Below are 21,333 nucleotides of genomic sequence, written 5' to 3' on the forward strand. Positions count from 1 at the left end.
TTGCTTTGGCATGAAATAGTCTCAAATGTGCTGATGTGTATTTGAACACCAAATTATCAATCACTTCATCTCCCTAGACAACAGTGAACTGAAAGTGTTGACTCTCCTAGGAACAGTATATATTGCACCATCTTTTTGAAGATGACTCTAAGCCATGCTACAGACACTACTTTTAAGTACATGTAAGTAAATATGTTTGTTCTGGGAAAGATGTCACAATGACCCTGTTTTGAAGTGTAAAATGTGTTCATCCTAAGATGAACCACCTGTGTAAATTTTTGGGTAGCAATAGGCAAAAAGATATTGGAGTTTGAGCCTGTATGCAATTTTAACCAATGTTAACCTAATTATGCCAAGCAGCTCACAGTGATCCAGTTTGGGTGCAGTCAAGACATGCTCTTTTTAAGATGCACACACAGCATGATCTTCTGATGTAGTTGTAAAATAGTCAAGCATGGACATGAGGGACTGACATTTCTCTCAAATTTAGAATGAATCTTCGAAAGTTGGTCAAGGTCACATCAGCCCTCTTTGCATCAGCATGCCACACATATGTATGCATTCCTAGTGTAAGATTGTTGATTTGTTGAAAGGTTACTGAAATTATAACAATGACAAAATATTCAAATAAATTTTATTAAATCCCATAAATTAAGTCATAGTGACCAAGTTATGGAATGCAACACATACAAATGCCAAGATGCAGAGTGTAAATTTTTATGTCAATAGCAGTTCTAGTATTGGAGTCATTAGAATGACAAAAAGGTCTGACAGAACTTGTAAACAATTTCTGAATAAAAATGTGACCCAATTTTGAGGTGTGCACATTTACATTCAAAGATGCACCCTTTGCATAAGTCATAAGTGGCATTAAGTGAAAAACTAATTTAATTCTGACCTGGACACAATTTATAAACATTATTATTTTAAAAATCCTAAATTAGTAGGTCACAGCGGTCTAGTTTGTATGTGTAAAATCTCAGGATTCATCCATTTATGCAAGTTTTATGTCAATTGACTGAAATGGTATAGGAATTATACTTAGAAAGAATGACTGACACATGGATGGACGCAGTTAATTCTATTATAAATCTCATTAAAACATAAATTTATTATGTTAACATAGCATAAGATTTATCAAAATACAATGTTCTCTAAAGTAACGAAGACTCTGGGCTTGTATAGAACTATGTACAATATATGCCCTCCCTTTCAAGTCTTCTAAGCAGGTAGACAGACAAGTGGTAGTCATTAACCCCTCAAGGAATATGTATTGTACACAACCTATAATTTTCCTATTAGTCTTGCAATGACTGTAACCTTTAGTCCTCAAACTCTCTAGGCCAAGGCCATGTGTCCAACCTGCTGCACCCTCTTGCATATCATGTGGTATGTAGCCATGTAAGTAATCCTTTTGAAAATATGCATTTTAATTAATATGCATAATTAGAAATAAGGAACTGCTCTTGTTCAAGTGGCCAGTGTCCTTGAACATTTTATGTTTTGTCCCAAGCCCAAAAAGGTTGGATGCCCTGAGGGTTGTAACAATATACCAGTACACATATCGATATGTGTGTGTGTGTGTCTGAGTGATTTGGATATTTAACGTAGCTTTAACAATTTTTCAGGCATATCGCTATGTCTGCCGTGTGGCAGTTTATAATGATGTCTAGCACCGGGACATCATGCTGCAGACATGAAGCATTATGTCCCACCCAGTCACATTATCCTGACACCAGGCCATTGGTATGACTCGGCCATGATTCGAACCTGCAACATGCCACATCTGAAGTGGTCATATATTATGATAATACAACCTATGATCCAATACATAGCAATACAAGATTGTTTTCTTTTGGTTGTTTTTTAATGACACTTTTAACATTATTGGCTATATCATGCAGAGAGCCTTTCCAAGGACAGAGAGGTAACTAATCCTGGTTGGTTTGGTCAGGGATTAAACCCATGACCATAGGATTACTAATCAAATGCTTTACCAAACTGAGGTACTGCATCTTCCTATAAGTAAAGAATAATAAGGCAAATAAATAACAATTATTCATGACCAATGAAAATTAAAACTAACCTTTACATGAAAAATATCAATCTGAATTGACTGTCCATCTACAGTATCAATATATCGAAATGGCAAAATTAACGAGTCATCAAAACATCTGTGAATCATTTACTACTGGCCTTTTCCATACCCTAAGTACAAGACATTCAGAAACTTTGGTCAAGGTCCATGAATGTGGTCTTGAATTAAAATCCTGTAAAAACCAAAAGTATTGTTCTTTCAATTTTACTGACCTTGACCTTTGACTTATTGACACTAAAGTCAATGGTCTTCTACCCTCCTCCAAGTACAAATCATCCACAAAGTTTAATATGTGTGATGTAGAACAAAGGTTATTGTGCAGAAATAATTTCTCTTCTTTCAGTCAAAGTGACAATCTTTAACCCCAAAATATGATATGCTTATTCCTTACAAAAAGTGCAAGATATCCTTAAAATCTGGTCGAGGTCTGTGATGTAGAATATTATTATGAGTAAACTGTTTAACTTCTTTTAGTCATAGTGACCTTGATGTTGACCTTCTGACCACAAAATTGAGAGGCTTATTCCTAAACCCAAAGGCAAGCCAGCCACAGAGTCTAGCAACTGTATAGGGCAGACAGCTGCACTGAAGCAAAATAGGGAACAGAGAGAAAGACATAACATAATACAGTACACACAAAAGGCATTTACCATTTTCCTCTCAGTGGTGCACCTAGTGCCTATCAAACTTTATTAGTCTGAGGGCAACCCACTTTGAAATTGTATTGGCCATTAGAAATTTTAAGTCCCCAAGCCCTAAAAAGCATCATAATCTACCTAACTGGGAAATAATAATAGAAGATGATAAAAAAGGTAAACAGTATAATGAATATCTGCGGTACTTACAGTAGGCAGACAAAAATGGTTCATGTTTTTGTGACCTTTTGAATTCCCATTCCATTTATTTTTAGTAACCTACATGTGCCAGATGAAGTACTGCATTTGTTGTGAGGGACAATTATCATTAGAAATGTTATGTTCTGGATGACATTTCAACTTTCATAAATGTGAACCATGTAATCTTAATGCTGAATCAGATTTGGCAGCTAATGAGTAATTATAAAAAAAAGCATAAGGTCATTTTTGATAGCACATGTCAAGAATCATCATCTGCTTCAACCTCAGGCCGTCCATTCTGTCACTATGTATTTGGAGCTTTCAAAACCATCTCTGTACACATTGCCTGAATGCAAATTTGCTGATAAAGGACTCGGACTTTCACTTTTTTCGGATTACAGTGTATATATAATTATATATATTTAACAAAAATTGTCATTTACAGAACTATGTCTGATAATAATCCTACCGATGGCTAAATTTCCAATATTTTTGGCCATGTCCTCACATTTGCAGATAATTAACTGAAATTGATTGTATTGGTAATCTATTAATTAGACTGGTCATTTCAGATCAGCTGAAAGGCAAATCAACCATACATAAAGATGGCAACTTACTGCAGGAAGTCTCAAAATTGAAAATGATTTGTATTGCGAATTCAACTGTAACACTTGTTTTAATTATAATTATAATTAGAAAATAAATATAATTATATTTATAATTAGAAAGTACTGCCATTTTAACACTGATGGATTCTATGATCCTGAAGATCACTGGAGGGTAGGGGTGAAACAAAATTCACTGACTCAATATATTTTAACTATATCAAGACAAATCAATTAAAGAAGTGAAGAACCTTTACAAAACAATTCTTACCCTACCCAAGTAACTTGAATCTTCATGAATAATTATTAGTCATCTGCCTAATTTTTGTAATTTATAATTCATTAGATAGGGCCATAGTTGGCACTTGTTTCTGTCAGTAAAAAAAGAAAAACTACTTACAATACGAGTTCCGTCTGCAACACAAGTTTTCTCAAAATTGTGTACCTTTCCTCTCAGACACATTCCAAGCAAATGGTTTACCCCATTGGCATGTTCAACCACTGATAACATGTATCGACATAAAGGAGGCATTCAAAATTTTCCCATTGCATCATGCAAGTACTTGACTGATTGTTTAAAGTAAGTTTGCAAAGTTTCACTGTTGCTTCATATCTTGTTCAATGGTGTCACACTGCGAAATTATGCTATATTCAATTCTGATACAGTTTGTTTTTTCTCTGTATATGTACACTGATAATCATAGCAAATAAATTTCAGTGTGGTACAAAAAAGGTAATATTTTAACAAGAGCAAAGTCACGGGTTCATATTTTGTGTTTTTTTTCCTTCTCTACCACAAGATGAAATATTTCACGTATTTATGCAGGACAAGAAAATTTTCTTTTTTTTATATACCAATAATGCTCATGAACCAGAGCTTTGAAAGTTTAACTCTTCAACGCACACCAACATATTCACTGGCTGATCATAAAAGTATTAGCAATTTACGAATTTGGTTGGATTGGGATGACCTACTGTGTTGCAATAAATTACATTTTTGACCGTTCATTTATGCTATTTGACCCCATGTGACCATAAAGCAAACACAATTCAGCATATACATCCAACAGATTTTTCACATAGATGTCAATATAGTACAGGTGTACAATTTTCATAGTGACATGAATGGTAATCGGCCTAAATTTCTTTGGCATAAAATAATTTTCAGGTCTGAAAGGTAACGCAGTTTCCATTTCTTTGTTCTAGTAATAAAAATGGTAGTTTTTCTTGCTGCAAGTTTATGCTAGGGTCTGCCAATCTGGTTGTGAGAAAGCTTGACAGTAGCATCCCCTTGGTCAGTTATTCTTATCAGAATAGTCCTGGGTTCTCCCATCCACCAGTTACTATATACTGGTCACCATATATAGCCTACCATTTGCCGAAAAAGGCACCCACGAAAACTACAGCCTCGATAGGCACATATGTCCAAGCATCACATGGAATGATGGAAAATCTTGTTTTCTTGCATGTGAAAAAAAAGTGTTAAATTTTCACATGTGAAACAAAGGGTATATTTTTCACATGTGAAAATATAGGAATTAAAAAAATAATAAAAAATATTTTGCCAGTAAGTTTGTATATTTCACTACTAAGTATTAACGGTGGTTATTGTTTGCTCCAGTAGGGATCAAACAACAACCACCGATCGGAGCTGAAATGTACAGTAGCTTATTCACTGCATGACACATCGAAAGTGTTGGTATCTAAACTTGATTCATATCTATACAAAACAAGAAAAGTACAAAACTGGCTCTTAAATGATGAGTAAAGAACTTAAATTATCCATGAAGAGTAGTCCAGAATGTTACTTTTATGTTGAGCTTGTTCAGTGACTGAACATGCTAGCAGTATAAAAAAAATTTAGCACAGAATTGGCGAAGGGGACAGTTTGCAAACGGTATATGTTATTCACCTTATGTTAATTAGTAGAAGAGTGGGTAATGTCTTAAGTATTCCTGCTTCACTGACTGAAATCAGTGCATGTCGTGACAGTTTTATTACATCATGCAGGAAGTACATTTGGTTGTTAATTACCTCTATGTCCACACCTGACAGTATGTTAGATAAAAAATTTCCTTGAACATAGAAATTGCTCTATTTCTTATGATTTGAAGATAACGCTGTAATGTCTAATAAATGTAAGGGAGAAAATTTAATTTGTAATAAGCTGTTTTCAAAGCATTCATATAGCACAAAATCAGTCTTGCATTAGATCAAATAAATCAGCATGAAAAGGCAGAAAGAGGTGAATAAAAATCACAGATGACTAGCAGACTGTCTGTCTGAAATTATAATGTATGATCATGTGAAGGATGAGAATGACACATAATTTGAACAGATGAGAAGTCTAGGTCAGTCTGTAATCTGTATACCTGGAAATATTACCAACTAGAGGTGCAAGGTAACTATAATTACTGGTAAACTGGGTCTCTTTTTCCAGTAGTACATACCACAGTACTTTTTCATTGGCCCAGTACATCGTTAGTTTCCTTCATTAAGGAATGTATGGAAATTCCCGTGGAAACTTGTTATGACTTTAATGATATCAACACCGTATTTTTATTACTCATGACAAATAAGATAAAATAATGAATAATACAAAATGGTTGTCTCTATCACAAATCAGTGGTGAATATTACAAATATAATTACATTTATGATCCTTAATGACTGATCCAACCTATGATTTTCAGGAGCACACATTTTCTGTCCGAACTTTATGTAATGTCTCTACTAGTCCACTAAATATTTTTTTGTTTGTTGAGTGTTTTATATCTACTGGACATATCTTATAAATATCTTGCCTGGGTGTAGGCATCCCACTCAATGTTTCCCTGCCTGTCATATCAATAGTGTAGCTAGACAATTGCTGGCTTCAGTATCAATGCTTTCTGTATTTATCCATAGGCTCTTGAATGCCATCATGATGTCTTACACAGTATCACAGTGTAAGCTTAATAATCACACTTTAGTTAGTTTTTAGATTTATACAACAATTAATATACACACAGTAAGCTCGTCTACTATAAAGATACTGCCCATTTATTTATTGGCGAGGAGCTGTGATTTTGCTTTGAACTGGATTTTTGTTTTTTTTATTATCTCAAGATGAAAAAAGGATTGCAAATAATATCCTGAAAATATTATGGTGATATTTTGCTTTAAAGCAGAGCAAGATATTTTGCAAGATGGAAATTAAATAAAAAGGCATCAGTCCCCTGCCCCATATCACTGATCACTAATATAATTGCGGCATATCATGGTATGTATTCTTAAATAAATCGGTACACAATTTTATCATGGCACATGGCTATACAACCAATCAGTATGTGGATATCAATGAAATATTCCACTGACAGATATTGTAAAGATGCCAATATCTTCAAATTCATATGTATACCGTTAATAGATCATATGGTAGACTACACACTGCAATACATATTGATACTGGCACAGGTGTATTGTTTCAGCCCTACCAGCGGCTAAAATTTTGACCATTTTCCATTAGTAACAATGACTGCCATATATAATTGTAATCAGGCATGATTGTAAGCTTTATTACCAGAATGAATTGTCAAATTTGGGTCAATTTCTGCTTAGGAGTGTTTGTGAAAAAAGTAATTTTTTGTCTGCATTCAGCAACGGCAGCTGTATTTGGTGACAGATCAGCATCATTTGTAAAAAATCTGGAAGGCACACCCACCAGGATGCTTTCTGTAAAGTCTGGTCAATTCTGTTAAATTGTTTTTAGAAGACTTTTAAATGTTTTGGGTTGGGGTGGGGTCGAGGCCTTGATGTCTAATGGTGGATCAGCATCATGCCAGGATGCATTCTCTCAAATTTGATGAAACCCAGGTAATCTCATTTGATGGTGGATCAGTGACAGCACTTTATGCCAGGATGCTTTCTGTCAAATTTGAAGTAATTCTTGTGTTTTTCTGTTTTTTTTACTAATGGTGCCCTGGCAACCATATCTGATAGTGGATCAACATCAGTTTTATAAATTTCAAAGCCCTTTATGCCAGGATGTTTTATATTAAATCTGGTCAAATAAGAGATTTTTTTTAAAAAAAGATGTCGTTTAAAGGTGTTTCCAGTTTTAGTGTCATTTTTGCAAAAATACTGAAGGCCTTCATGCCAGTATGCTTTCTGTCACATATGATCAAATTCTGTTCTGCAGTTTTGGAGAAAGGTTATTTGCTTTTTTCTAGTTTCAGTAATGGCACTCATATGATTGAGGATTAGCATCAGTTCTACAAACGGGAAACCCATCTAAGCCAAACTGCTTTCTGCAAAATGTTTGTTACATTCCAATGAGCGAATTTTTGAGAAAGCTTTTAAAACTGTTATTTTTTTAGTAATGACCACCATATTTGTTGGTGAATCAGCATCATTTTGTATAAATGTTAAATGTTTTCATGCCAGGATGCATTCTATCAAGTTTGGTCAAATTTGGTTAAGCAGTTTCGAAAAAAAAATCACATGTTCTTAATAATGGTGACCAATTTTATTTATTGACAGATCTGTATCATTTTAGCACATTTGATAGGTCTATATGCCAGGATGTTTCTTCTTAAGTTTAGTCTAATTCTATATTTTGAGATTTTAGAGAAGTTGTTTAGTTTTTATCTCTAATAATGGGAGCCATGTTTGCCAGGATTATTATCAACTGTATAAACTTGAAAGGTCTTCATAACATGGTGCATTCTTTAAAGTTGTGATCAAATAAAACTGAGCAGTTTGTTTTGTTTTTCTTTCAATACGAGGGGCCATTTAAAGGCCATACATCTGTTTTATATAAAGGCAACTATAACTGATGATATATGAATATGAAAGCCATGAATACCTGGATGCTGACTGCCACCAAAATTTGGTGAAAACTTTTTTATTGGGGGTATCTTTATGACAAGTTTAAGAATGTACTTGTTAACAATGAATGCAGGTTTATACCATAAGCTTATAAGTGTGTGTGTTAACAATTTTTCAGTCATATATCTACAATGTCTGCAGTGTGACAGTTTATAATCTTTGGTGTGACTTCGTCAGGGTTTGAATCTCCCACTCTAACCACCAGAAAAAATTAAACTATGAATGCAAAAACTGTTTCCTTTAGCAGAGGAGCATTGTTATCTTATTATCTTTATTACCTGATTATTTGCCAGGTCAAACAAATCTTTAAACAGATCCCATGGAGAATCAAATACACAAGTTCCATGTAAATTCAGAAAGCCTTGTGGGCTATTATGTACAGTAGATATATGTACATGATAAACTGGCTTTTGTATTTTCAAAACTATAAAATTAAAATAACTCATACAGCAGAAGAAGTCATAAGAACTTGGAACAAGAAATGAAGGTCTTAAACATAACAGACTCATATGAAAAGGTCTCTAGGCTAATGAATTTTGGCCTGCCATCTTTTTAAAATCTGGAAGTCCCAGAGGACAAGCGTCTAATGTTAAAATTATCAGATCCTGTATGTATTAATCTTTGCAAACTGGCAGCAGAAAAGCATGCTATTATTTCCTGTCATTAATGGATAACAGACAGATAATAAAAACTTACCAATTCCAAGAAGCTGAGGGTGAGAGTATGGCATTGTGGCACATGTGCTGGAATCCACAAGAAATGAGAGAATAATCATAGATCACCAACTAAAGTGTGAACCCACTGTTGAACCAGTAATTTAAGTTCTACACCCATGACTATTGTGTATTTGTGATCTCATAAAGTACAAAACTAAATATCAGACTGTCTCAAATGGGTTCACTTTTTGGTCAACCCTCACCTAGGACTTCTGTGTACTTTTAATTTCAGGTAAGGTACATCTAGAAATGTTAGACTGTGTCTCAGATCCAGTCTAAGTTATGGTTCAATGCACAATACACAGGGTCATCCAATTTTTTAAGATACAGTGAATCAGCATCTGATGAGATGCACTCAGTGTCAACCCAATTTTATGCATACTTCTACAGGTGTGTGTACTTCAAGAAAAAAGTTTGCAGACATGTTGTTTTATGAAATTAATCAGTGAGATTATTTTCTTAAAATGCAAGAATGCATTTTTGTAAACCTTGTTTTGTGTCATCTATATGGGGTTTCATTTTCAGCAGATTCTTGGTACCGCACTTATAATTTAGCATAAAAACTGCACTGTGACTATGTTGTCAGAACATCAAAAGAAAATACAGGAGTCTACATAAATCTCTGTTTACATAATACTATTCTGATAAAGAAAGAAAAATATTTAATCTCTTTAAATGTTATTGTATTCCTCAGCCTGTATGTGCCAAATATATTTGTCAACCATCCAAGTGCCACTCCATGCTACTATTACATGATGCAATCACCTGACCCAATGTAATATTGACACAGTGGTTTGAAAAGGTGATTTCCACTAATAATACTGGTAATGTCAAGGTGCCCTGGCAAAAATCAACCTTTCCACCCCCAAGATAAATGTCTTTCAATTCAAACATGCCTGACATTATAAACTAATACAAAACCAACATTCAAGGATATCGTTTTAACAGTAGCTTCAAACCAATACGTTCTGGTTCTGTTTGTTACTCACAATCACTTCTAAACATTACTAGGAGACAACTGAAAATAGAGTTTAAATTCAAAGCAACGTTGTAATCTGAACACATAACTTACAGAATTAAAATTTAAAATCATGAAAAAAGATGTTTTCTTTAATGTTTTGATATCTACAAGATCTGCGATGAATTTGTCAATGCTGGTGCTGATGTTGTTTCAATACTGAATAGTTCTTTGGGAAATGCAAATTTGCATCTCACCGTGTGCATGCTTGAGGGATAATGTAACTGTAGTTAGGCCTAAAGAAAAATACTGTAGCTTTATTTCTGGTGTGCCAACCGAACCTATTTTTTTGCTTACCAATCCTATATATATATTTCCAACCATAAGAAAAGAAAGAAATATATGGATTGTCTGAATGTTGAATTCAGTCAGGATTTCATTTCATTTGTGGGTAATATTACTAGATATCATGCAATTAAGATGCTTATTATTTTCCCTAACATTAGCAATCATCTACTGGACCAAGAATGGAAAGCATGATTACATAATGGCCATTTATGCACAATGTTCACTAATCAAGTTCAGCCTCAAATTTACTAGATGAATCAGACAATACTGTAATTTTACAGAGAGTACATAATCTAACAATAATATATTTAAGTGCTGTTGAACAAGGTCATAATGAGGTCTTTTCCCAATCAAATGTGGTCCACATTCTGTAGAAGGAACTCCAGGGAGGGGGTGATGAGTACCAGATAATATTTTTCTGATGAATAAATTGATCTTTAGTATAAACTCATAATCAGATCTACTGGGTTTTTTTTAGGCCTTACAAGATTGATTTACAACTACTTCAATATTTAAATTTGCAACTAAGATTATTTAGTATGTATATAAATAGTCTATTGCAATCATTGACATAGCAAGAAATTCTGCCCCCCCCCCCCCCGACAACATTGTTGAATTGTAGTTTCAGGCCCCTAACTGGGCCTGGGCCCCCTAGAGTTGCAAGGCTTGCTTGGGCAGTTACTACATGACTGATTCCAATTTTTCTTTAAGCAAGTCAGTGCAAATTGGTCAGTACACCACGAAATCTGCCAATAATAGGACCAGGAAATGTTGTCCTTTCTGGACAGCTGTCCTCTACATGTTTCCAACCTTGAGTATGAGGACTGCTTCTTAACTTTCCTCCCCATCTCCTCCCTTAAGACATTGTAGACCCCAAATACTAATAGTTGTACTTTTAGGCTCCACTAGAATTACCTTGCTATCCACCTACCCCCAGGGGGTAGCTGCCAACAGGTTGGGAACCACTGCTCATAATACTATTTTGATAAATAAAAAAAAAACAATCTCTTTGAAAGTCAAGGTATTCATCATTATCAGGAATGCCCAATAAATATGTCATTCATCCATGTGCAGATTCACAATGGTACTAACTTATGCAATTACTTGACACAATGCATTAGATCACTCAGTAGTTTAACCTCCCTTGAAATGACCCTGCTGTCAGTGGCCTACAGGCTTGGGACCAAAGCTCTATATAATTTTAATTTGATAAAGAAAAACCCCAATCTCCTTGAATGTCAAGGTATTCGTCATTATCACGAGTGCCAAATAAATTTGTCATTCATCCAAGTCATGGTAAACAATGTAATTCTTTGACCCAATACATTTTTTATTACTCAATGAATTCAAGACTGCAATTTCTGCTGGGTGATAACTGTTACAAGTACTGCCAAGGTGGCCTGCCAGAAATCAACCCTATCTGCCCCAAGCTAAATGCAATTCTCATTCAAACCTATGAGGAACCAAAACCAATATAGCATGAAATATTGACATTTGTACTACTGGAGATGTTAATCTCTCTCTCTCTCTCTCTCTCTCTCTCTCTCACACACATAGTACAAGGTTAACATCCAGCAAAGGGTATTTGTATAGGTAAATAGGTAAACAGTCTGTTCCAATTATCACATATACCTGTACTAAACAATCTTTGCATCTGGGTTATGTTAAAATCAGTTGGGTTTTTTTTCTAGCAAGAAAGTGCAGTGTATAATTAACACGGCTAGTCGCTGCATTCTGTCCCACCAGGAAGGGTGTCTTTTTTATAAAGTGAACTTATTTTTGAAAAAAGGGGGTCTCTTTTTATAAAGTGAACTTATTTTTGAAAAAAGGGGTTCATAAATGGTCATTTACCCAGTAATCATAAGTTTAAGGATGACTGCTTGTGGATGTTTAAGAATTTTTCTACTTTGAAATACTGATAATGTTAAAAAAAACAAAGGATCCAAGCAACCCCCCAGCCCAATAAATGAATGGTGGGCATTTTCTGGTACTACTAGTAGTTGAATAACTATCCCAAAACAAAGGTAATTTCATACAAAAGCATAGATAGAAGAACCCTCACACTTAAGGTTACCATAATATAGTAACTTACACTGACTTTATTTGAAGATCACTGACTTCTTTTATGAAATACATGAAAACATGGATATGTTAGCAGGTAAATTTCTTAAGCATGATCCACTTTTTAAGATCACATTAGTTTTCCACAAATAAGAAAAGACTGTGCCACTTATTTACAGCAGGTCCTAAATCAATAAAGATTTCCCCAAGATCTTGTATGCATTTCAATCAGTAAAGATTTCCCCAAGATCTTTTATGCATTTCAATCAATAAAGATTTCCCCAAGATCTTATATGCATTTCAATCAATAAAGATTTCCCCAAGATCTTGTATGCATTTCACTGACCTTATCATTTTCTATAATAGGACCGTTATTGTGTTATTGGGTTAGTGTCTGTGATTTAGATATAACATAGCTTAAACAATTATTCAGTCATAGCGCTACGATGTCGGCAATGTGGCAGATTATAGTGATCTCAAAGCAATGGGACATTATGATGCATACATGTAGCATCATGTCCCACCCAGTAACATTATCCTGACACCAGAATGACCAGTCCTAACACTAACCTCTTAATGTCAAGTGCCAAGCGAGGCAGCTGCCATTTTTATAAGTCTTTGGTATGACTTGGCTGGGGTACAAAACCTGCAACCTGCCACATCCAAGGCAGATAATCTAACCACTAGTCCACTGGAGTGGTCTTACTGGATTATTAAATTTTTATCGGAATTTTTCTTTATTTATTAGGCGGCATTTCACATCCATTCCCTCACAATGCTAGAAAATGGTATGCTCTGAGTAAAATAGGTTATACTGATGACGTTGTAATACAGTGAATAAATCCTTTTGAACTGTGTGGTAAATTTCAATTTACAAAAGCAGACAACTTTAAGCTTAATTTGGTCTATTATAATTGGCTCTTAATTTACCCACATACTGCAAAGATTTTTGTAGCAGTGAAAATAGCACACTATCACGAAATGAAAATTGAAGGTTCAAACACTCATGAAGTCTCCTTAAGCTATTGTCAAACCATATATAATAACGGATAACTTTGGTATCAAAACTGGTGTTCAAATGAAAAAGTTGGTGGTCTCTATGGCACAAACAAGGATAAAGGGAAACACTGCTATTATAATTAACTGGCAGCACATATATGCTCAAGTTATCTCTTTTTAGGGGCCCCGAGTGGCCGAGTGGTCTAAAGCGCTCTCCGTTACGGATCACTGCCATCTCACCTCTGTCTGCGTGAGTTCGAGTCTAGGATTCGGCTAATGTGGGTATGTGAGAAAGCTTGCCAGTAGCTTCTCGTGGGTCAGTGGTTCTTCCTGGGTTCTTCCTCCACCATTAATACTGGCCGCCATGTATAGCCTATAGCCTATTGTGTGCTGAAAAATGGCGTTAAACCCCACAACAACAACAATCTCTTTTTAAATATGGCGACTTTGAGCCTTGAGTGGCTGAGAAGTCTTGCCATCTCATTTATTCCACACGGGTAAACCATCTAGGCTTGACCAATATGGGTATGTGAGAAAACTTGCCCAGTAGATTCAAGTGGGATGCTGGTTCTTACTTACACTGGCCGCCATGTATGGCCTATGTATCTTGCGCTGACAAATGGCATTACACCCAGAACAACAATAACAACAAATATGGTAACATCTGCAGCTTTTACATGCAAGGGTAGTGTTCCACAGAAGTGAATCAAAGTACTGAAAGTGTTTCTTAAATTAATGTGTTCTTGGTTTTGGTAATAATGGTTTATCCATGATGTTAACCTCAACTGGTACAGTGCTGAATAAATCCTGTAAATACACCTCCACCCTGGTGCAGCTTCTGTTGAGACATTTATATACAATAACTCATGGTGGTTAGCTGAGGGAGGCAGTCAATCCCACCTCCAGTTTACTAATGATTCATTAATTCATGCAATATACATATATATTCCTTGGATTTTGCCTCCCCCCACGCCCCGTGGCCGAAAAATTCCTATGGGAGTACATGAAATAACCGCCTTGTAAAAATAATTCCTCTTGTATATTGTAAGCCATTTTAGTTACTTTCACAGCAATGCATATGATGAAAAATCAATAGTAGCATCTAAAGAAAGTGTTATGAACCCGACCAAACTGACATCTGGTTGCCAGTAGCTTCTCGTGGGTCGGTGGTTCTTTCCGGAGTTTTCCGGGTTCTTCCTTCACCATTAATACTGGCCGCCATGTATAGCCTATCGTGCTGAAAAATGGCGTTAAACCCCACAGCAACAACAATGACATCTGGTACAGCTTCCCCATACTGTAGAGTTGTTGGAAGAATATTATGTACTGTACTTTAGAATACGAGTTTTCTTAAAGTTAAATATTTTTATTCTATTCCGAGCATGGCAATTTTTGATGACAGTGATTTACAAATGTTGTCAAGAAGGTCATCCAATTGAAAATTATTAGCTGCAGATACACCTAAAAGCTTGTAATTTTTGACATTTTGTAAATGATTAACTTAGGCATGTGCATATATTACATCCAATATAATAGAATTCCCACCCAATACACACACTTGGAAACAATTATGTCATACAGCAATTTCAAATTATCAAACACATAACCTGACCAATATTGATCCTCAAATCTTGTAAACACTGAAAGAACAAAAAGCAGATCTAGGTTCCAAGTTACAAATCTCTAACATACCAACACTAAAATATGCATACCTTAAGAAACAACACAAATTTAAGAAGGCAATGTATTCAGGAAATTAGTCCAACCTGCTACCATAATATTCAATGTATGCCACAATGTTTTATATCAAGAACTCATTCATGTTAAAAACAAAGTATGCATATCAAAAGGTATTTACAGAATTCCACTTTCTTAAATGAATGCAGTTTCTTCATCTATCAATCCTTTATTGCTTGTAATTGACGTCAGGGTCATTCATGTTTTCTTGCACAGGAATGATAAAATGAATATTTTGCTATTTAAAGCAGGTGTTGATACAACAGGAATTAAACATTTATATTTTACTTATCAGTTATATTTTAAGTGTAAATTTTGTATGAATAAGTTATTTGCTTACTTTTAAGTAATCAGCAGTTTGTGAGCTCCAAATGTACTGTGATTGCTGACTGAACAATCAGCTTGCCTAAGACTGTTTTGATGGCTGTCACCAAAATGAAAATGACAAATTAATACATGTTTATAATATAACATGCGCGATTTCTTTGGCATGTCTTTTTGGAAATAAAAGGCAGATGTCTGCAGCACTTTGTCACATGGAAATTTAGCACCCACCAGCACTGTTTATCATTTATCCTTTACATAACTATTTCAGGAGACAGATACATATTTTTGGCAACTCATTAAATCGATAAATATAAGTGTTCTTGAATCATTCTCAAATACTGGTTATTCAATGATTGTTTTGATGCATGTCACCAATTTTAAGATTAAAACTGGATGAGGTGGAAGCAGAGAGAACATTGTTGTTGCTGTTGTAGGGTTTAATGCCATTTTTCAGCACAAGATAGGCTATACATGGCGGCCAGTATAAATGGTGGAGGAAGAACCCAGAAAGAACCACCGACCCATCCATGAGAAGCTACTGGCAAGCTTTCTCACATACCCACATTGCCAAACCTGAGACCTGAACCCAAGCAGACAGAGGTGAGATGCCAGTGATTCATAACAGTAAGCGCTTTAGACCTCTCAGGCACTCAGGGCCCCCATGAGAGAATGTAACATTGCCCTTAAAACAAAAAAAAAAAAAACAAACAAAGAAATGAATTGATGATACTGGAATATTTCCAAGAAGAACCTAGTTTTACCATGTTTTCTTACTGAAAACAGCATCTGCCTTAGCAAACACGGGGCCGTGATTTGGATCAATTTGGTGGGGCCCGCTGTGAGCATGGCATTGGGAAATAAACTTTTAAACAAGTTTTAAAATTAATTTCTCTCCACAGATATATTTTTAAAAATTACTAATGCACTGGGCCCTTTTGTGAGCGCAGGGCTGGATTGGGCCAAATCGGTCCTATTGGCTTAAGGCCAGTCCTGACGGAATGGATACTTGAATCTGCATGATCAACTAAAGTTTTAAGTTGAAAAGTAGATAAAGAAAAATGTTATAATAAAACACAATTAAAATTAAGTTAAGGCCCTTTCTGTTTTTGTCTATTGAATTTTTCTGTTTAAGGTCTTTCACCGAACATCTCTCTCCTAACATATATCCTTATCAAAATCTTTATCTTACGCATTTATCTGTCAATCACTATACATGTACATCTGCATTCTAGCCCTGACTTTTTCTTCAATGACACATATATCAACATCTACTACTTACATATATTTTTGATAACGCTCAGGTGTCCTAGTGGTTAGAGTGTCTGCCTTGGATGCTGGTACTACAACTGCCTCGCAAGGCACTCAGCATTAAGAGGTTAGTGTTAGGACTAGTTGGCTTGGTGTCTGGATAATGTGACTGGGTCATCATACTACATGTTTGACTTTAATTTTGATAGTTTCTTGTCATGTTTTGGGGCAAGTATAAGTCCCCAAAGAACAAGGTCAATCTTCCAGTAAGCTTGTCCTTGGCATGTGACCTTTAAAAATTTTTTAAAGCCCTTAAAAATCATGAACTTTCTTACATCTTTGATAAATACTTTTATTTATGAGGTGTACATTTCTGTATATATTTTGGGTCCTTTGAACCACAGATTGGTTACATGATTTTTAGAGAAAGAGTATCTAAGAAAATGACATAAATACAAATGCTAGCCCAAATCAATTGATCATTAAATACTGATCATAGTGACCCAATTTTTCACAGAATGGTGTATACTTCATATACTACATCTAAATACCAACTAGCATTGTCATATGGTCTGAGAAAATGAGCTATATGCAAAAGCCAAGTGTTGCATGATGTATGATTCCACACAATGAAATCCCTTCAAAAATTTACCCTTATTCATGCTGATGCTGGAATGAGAATGTTTGTTGCCTAGAATGATTCTGTGTCATTTACTTTTCAAGTCTCTCCCATCCAGCCCCACTCCTGAGATAAGAGTAACCCTCATTGTGAAGTTGGTATCCACCACTCTGCCAACAACTCATCTGACCATCTGATGACCCCAATTAATTAACTACAATACACCATAAATTAACAAGATGGTCATGGGCAATTACTCTCTGAAGAGACTGACAGAGATCATCTATGCTATGTGAGACTCGGGCCAAGTGTCTACAACTGATTGTTGTTGATATCTGCCACTCATTTTTTCTTCTTTTCTTCTTCTTCTATCAAAAATATACACCATGTCCTAAGTCTATCTGCACCATTTGTGCATAACTGATAATGTACAAATATTTCAAACATGCTTTAGAGGTGATATAATGGTGGTAGAATGTATTGTTGTAAAATTGGGTAATGCATGCCTCTTTTGTGTACACTTCGTCACTGCCTAAACATCTGTAAGATTTTATATGTAGAAGAGAAAATCCTTATTACCTACATAAATGTATATTTTATATGGCCAGTCCCAAACTCTAAGAACTGAGTATTTATGTGAACTAAATCTTAGTTAAGATGGATGACAAACCTGTCAACCAGACAGTGTTTAACACATTTTGAGTAAGCCTCGTTTTCAGTGCTACATTCATTGATATGGACCTTTACTAGTCATCCATATGTCAAGGAACTCATGAACACATCCATGGTCAGGCTGAATCAGACAATAAACAAGATCACATTGCAAACTGGTTTTCGTAGGTAAATTCATTCTATAGCATAAAATACATGTACAAGTGATAAAATGTTAAGGGTTGGATCAATTTACACAGGTATACTGAACCAGTATACAGTGTGTCATGTTTCCCCATTATGAAAGGTAACAATTATTTTTTTTACTGATATAGCTACAAGTTGGTGGAAATGTATAGGGACACTGTACAAGTTGGTTGCCAATATGTAATCAAATGTTCAAATAATTGGCATGGTGCCCATGTCCTTATTTGATTGTAGACATAATCGGTGTGTGTAATTTGGATTTTTAATGAAGCTTTAACGATTTTTCAGTCATGTTGCTATGATGTCTGCAGTGTCACAGTTTATAATGATCATCCTGCATATATGTAACGTGATATTCCACCCAGTCGCTTTATCCTGATACCAGGCCAACCAGTCTTATCATTAACCTCTTACTGCTGAATGCCTAGTGAGGCTGCTGCAACTACTATTTTTATATTTTTGTTATGACTTGACCAGGGTTCAAACCCATGACTTCCCACATCCGAGGCAGATGCTCTAACCACTAGGCCACAGGACAGGGAGATAGATACAATCAGAACTAATCTGCCAGCTCTTGTCCAGACTATAGTGACCTACATTATAACTATTAAAAGCAACTGTCATTTACAGTTCCATTTCCAGTGATTATCAGGTTTGATAAAACCAAGAATATCTTTTTATGTAAAAGTAACAAGTGAAAAATCCTATCAGCATATCTGGAATAACAGCCATACCTTTGAGCATTTTCATGTGAACAAATTTAAGTGTAAACTGTGTTGATCTGCTCTTGAAAAACTTTTGTTTCGTTTATCACATTAATTAGGTCTTCTGAATCAAATCGAGTAGTAGTTGTTGTTGTTGTTGTTGTTGTGGGGTTTAACGCCATTTTTCAGCACACAATAGGCTATACATGGCGGCCAGTAATAATGGTGGAGGAAGAACCCAGGAAAACCCCAGAAAGAACCACCGACCCACGAGAAGCTACTGGCACAAATCGAGTAAAGGAAATAGAAAAGAAAAAGTAAAAAATGTGCAAACCCTACTTCTGTAAGAGCTAGTTGTCACAGGTGCCAAGCAAACACATTTCAATCGGACATTGTTTTAAATATTATTTTTTAAGTATCATCAATAAATTCTCTAGCATTAATCAGTGGTTCATCCCAGTCATTTGTAAAAGAACTTAAAGTTATCAAGGGGGCCGAACAAAAGATGTACTCAATGCATGAAATGCTTTGTTTAATACATAGGGCTCATTATGGAGAAGTAAGATCAAAAGTTTGTTGTAAATTTACTATTGCCAGGCAGGCATTCCAATTTGTGTGTGTGTGATTTTGGATTTTTAACGCAGCTTTAACAATTTTTCAGTCATACTGTTATGATGCCTGCAGTGTGGCAGTTTATAGTGATGTCTAGCACTGGGGCATCAAGCCGCAGACATGTCACATGATGTCCCACCCAGTCACATTATCCTGACACAAGACCAACAAATCCTAATACTAACCTCTTAATGCTGAGCGCCAAGCGAGGCAGCTGTTAGTACCATTTTTGTAAGCCTTTGGTATGACTCCGCCGGGGATCGAACCCATGACCTCCCGCATCCGAGGCAGATGCTCTAACCCCTAGGCCACCATTCCAATTTGCTCAAGGATGAAATCACAACAGCAATCAAGTTACGGCATTGTTATTTGTACAAATAAATGGCCACCTTTATTTTTAAGAAAGAATTTAGTTCAATTCGAAATTTACAACACATTCACGTGCAGATATAGCTGCCAGGGCATGCCAAAGTTGGTTAACTCATGGTAAATTTATTTATCAAAATGATCACATCTGACCAGTGTTATTAATCATATTTATTTAATGAATGAAAATTAAGAATTAGTTCAACCATCTTCAGCATTTCTCAGCTACCACCTCTATTCAACCAACTGAAATAGCTGAAAATCCCAAACAATTTCAACTGGTTAATTTTTGCTATCCTTTTACGAAGTTATAAAAACCAAAAACAAGTTCCAATGAATTACAAGCTAAAAACAATTGATATGCTATGATGAATAGCATTCTATTTAATACAGAGGATATTATTCGTGAATAAATTTATATTTAAGACAATTACTTGAAAATCCATAAATTATTTATTCAAAGAATTTGATGTAATGTCTATATTTGTTTTAAAACCTACCAGGGCGTGGGAACCTTTATTCTGGGTTAATGTCGTTAAAACAACAAGCTGATTCACCGGCTACGTGACATGAATCAATTGGCCAACTCCAAATGTGACGTGCTGGCACGTGTTACTTGCCTATTTCTACTCGTCCATCATAAAAAAACCTGACAAATTCGACAACGCTCAGAGTGAAAACGTTTAAAAGATGTTTCTGTCATTCAGTCATTCAAGTAAATATTCATAAAGCAGTAAGGACCGGTGGAAATGTGCAACAGGAAACACTACCTCCCCACACCTCTTGGTACTTTGACTTGAGATGAAGACCGTTCCTTTAATTCCAGTCAAATGTTTAATGTCCTCTCGAAAACAAAACAGGTCTTTCTGACACACCCCCCCCCCCCAAACTCCCCCAACAAATAATTACTTACATATATTCGGTAAAGGATAATCTGACACGTTGTTGTCCATATTAACCGAAGGTACCAAACTGAATCCAAATGTTTTCAATGTTACAATCGTTCGGACGACCTCGGCTATTTCTGGTGCCGAAAATAACGTGAATGAAGTCAATTGTAACAACCTCGGCCTTTTCTAAAATTTTCTAGCATGCGAAACGAGGATGGTCCGAATGTGCCTGCATGATTCGTGGGATTGACCTCGAATGATTGGTTGAGCTATGACTAAATGGTACAACACGAACGATCAATCTTGCACGGAAATAACCAGACTGTATGCAAGATCTTTCTTCACAAGAATAGAATTGGGTCTTTAGAAAAAGAACAGGGGACTCGAGTGAAATATTGCATGAAATAAAAATTCAAACCAAAGTATGTGTTAATTCACAATATTACAAATTTGAAGGACCGCTCCGGTGGCCTAGTGGTTAGA

At 35.5% G+C, this 21,333-nt stretch overlaps 1 protein-coding gene across 1 annotated transcript in view; it reads right to left on the bottom strand.

The window, feature by feature from the left end:
• LOC149799563 (6-phosphofructo-2-kinase/fructose-2,6-bisphosphatase-like) overlaps positions 1-21,039 on the bottom strand; it is a 171,226-nt gene extending 150,187 nt beyond the window's left edge. The window contains exon 1 of the mRNA XM_089958894.1: positions 20,874-21,039. Coding sequence (XP_089815020.1) covers positions 20,874-20,913 — 40 coding nt within the window. The 5' untranslated portion in view covers positions 20,914-21,039. The remainder of the gene's footprint in view (positions 1-20,873) is intronic.
• Positions 21,040-21,333: the final 294 nt, after the last annotated feature.

The sequence above is a fragment of the Sinohyriopsis cumingii genome, chromosome 5 (assembly GCF_028554795.1).
Source record: "Sinohyriopsis cumingii isolate HCF-2022 chromosome 5, ASM2855479v2, whole genome shotgun sequence".
Lineage (NCBI taxonomy): Eukaryota > Metazoa > Mollusca > Bivalvia > Unionida > Unionidae > Sinohyriopsis > Sinohyriopsis cumingii.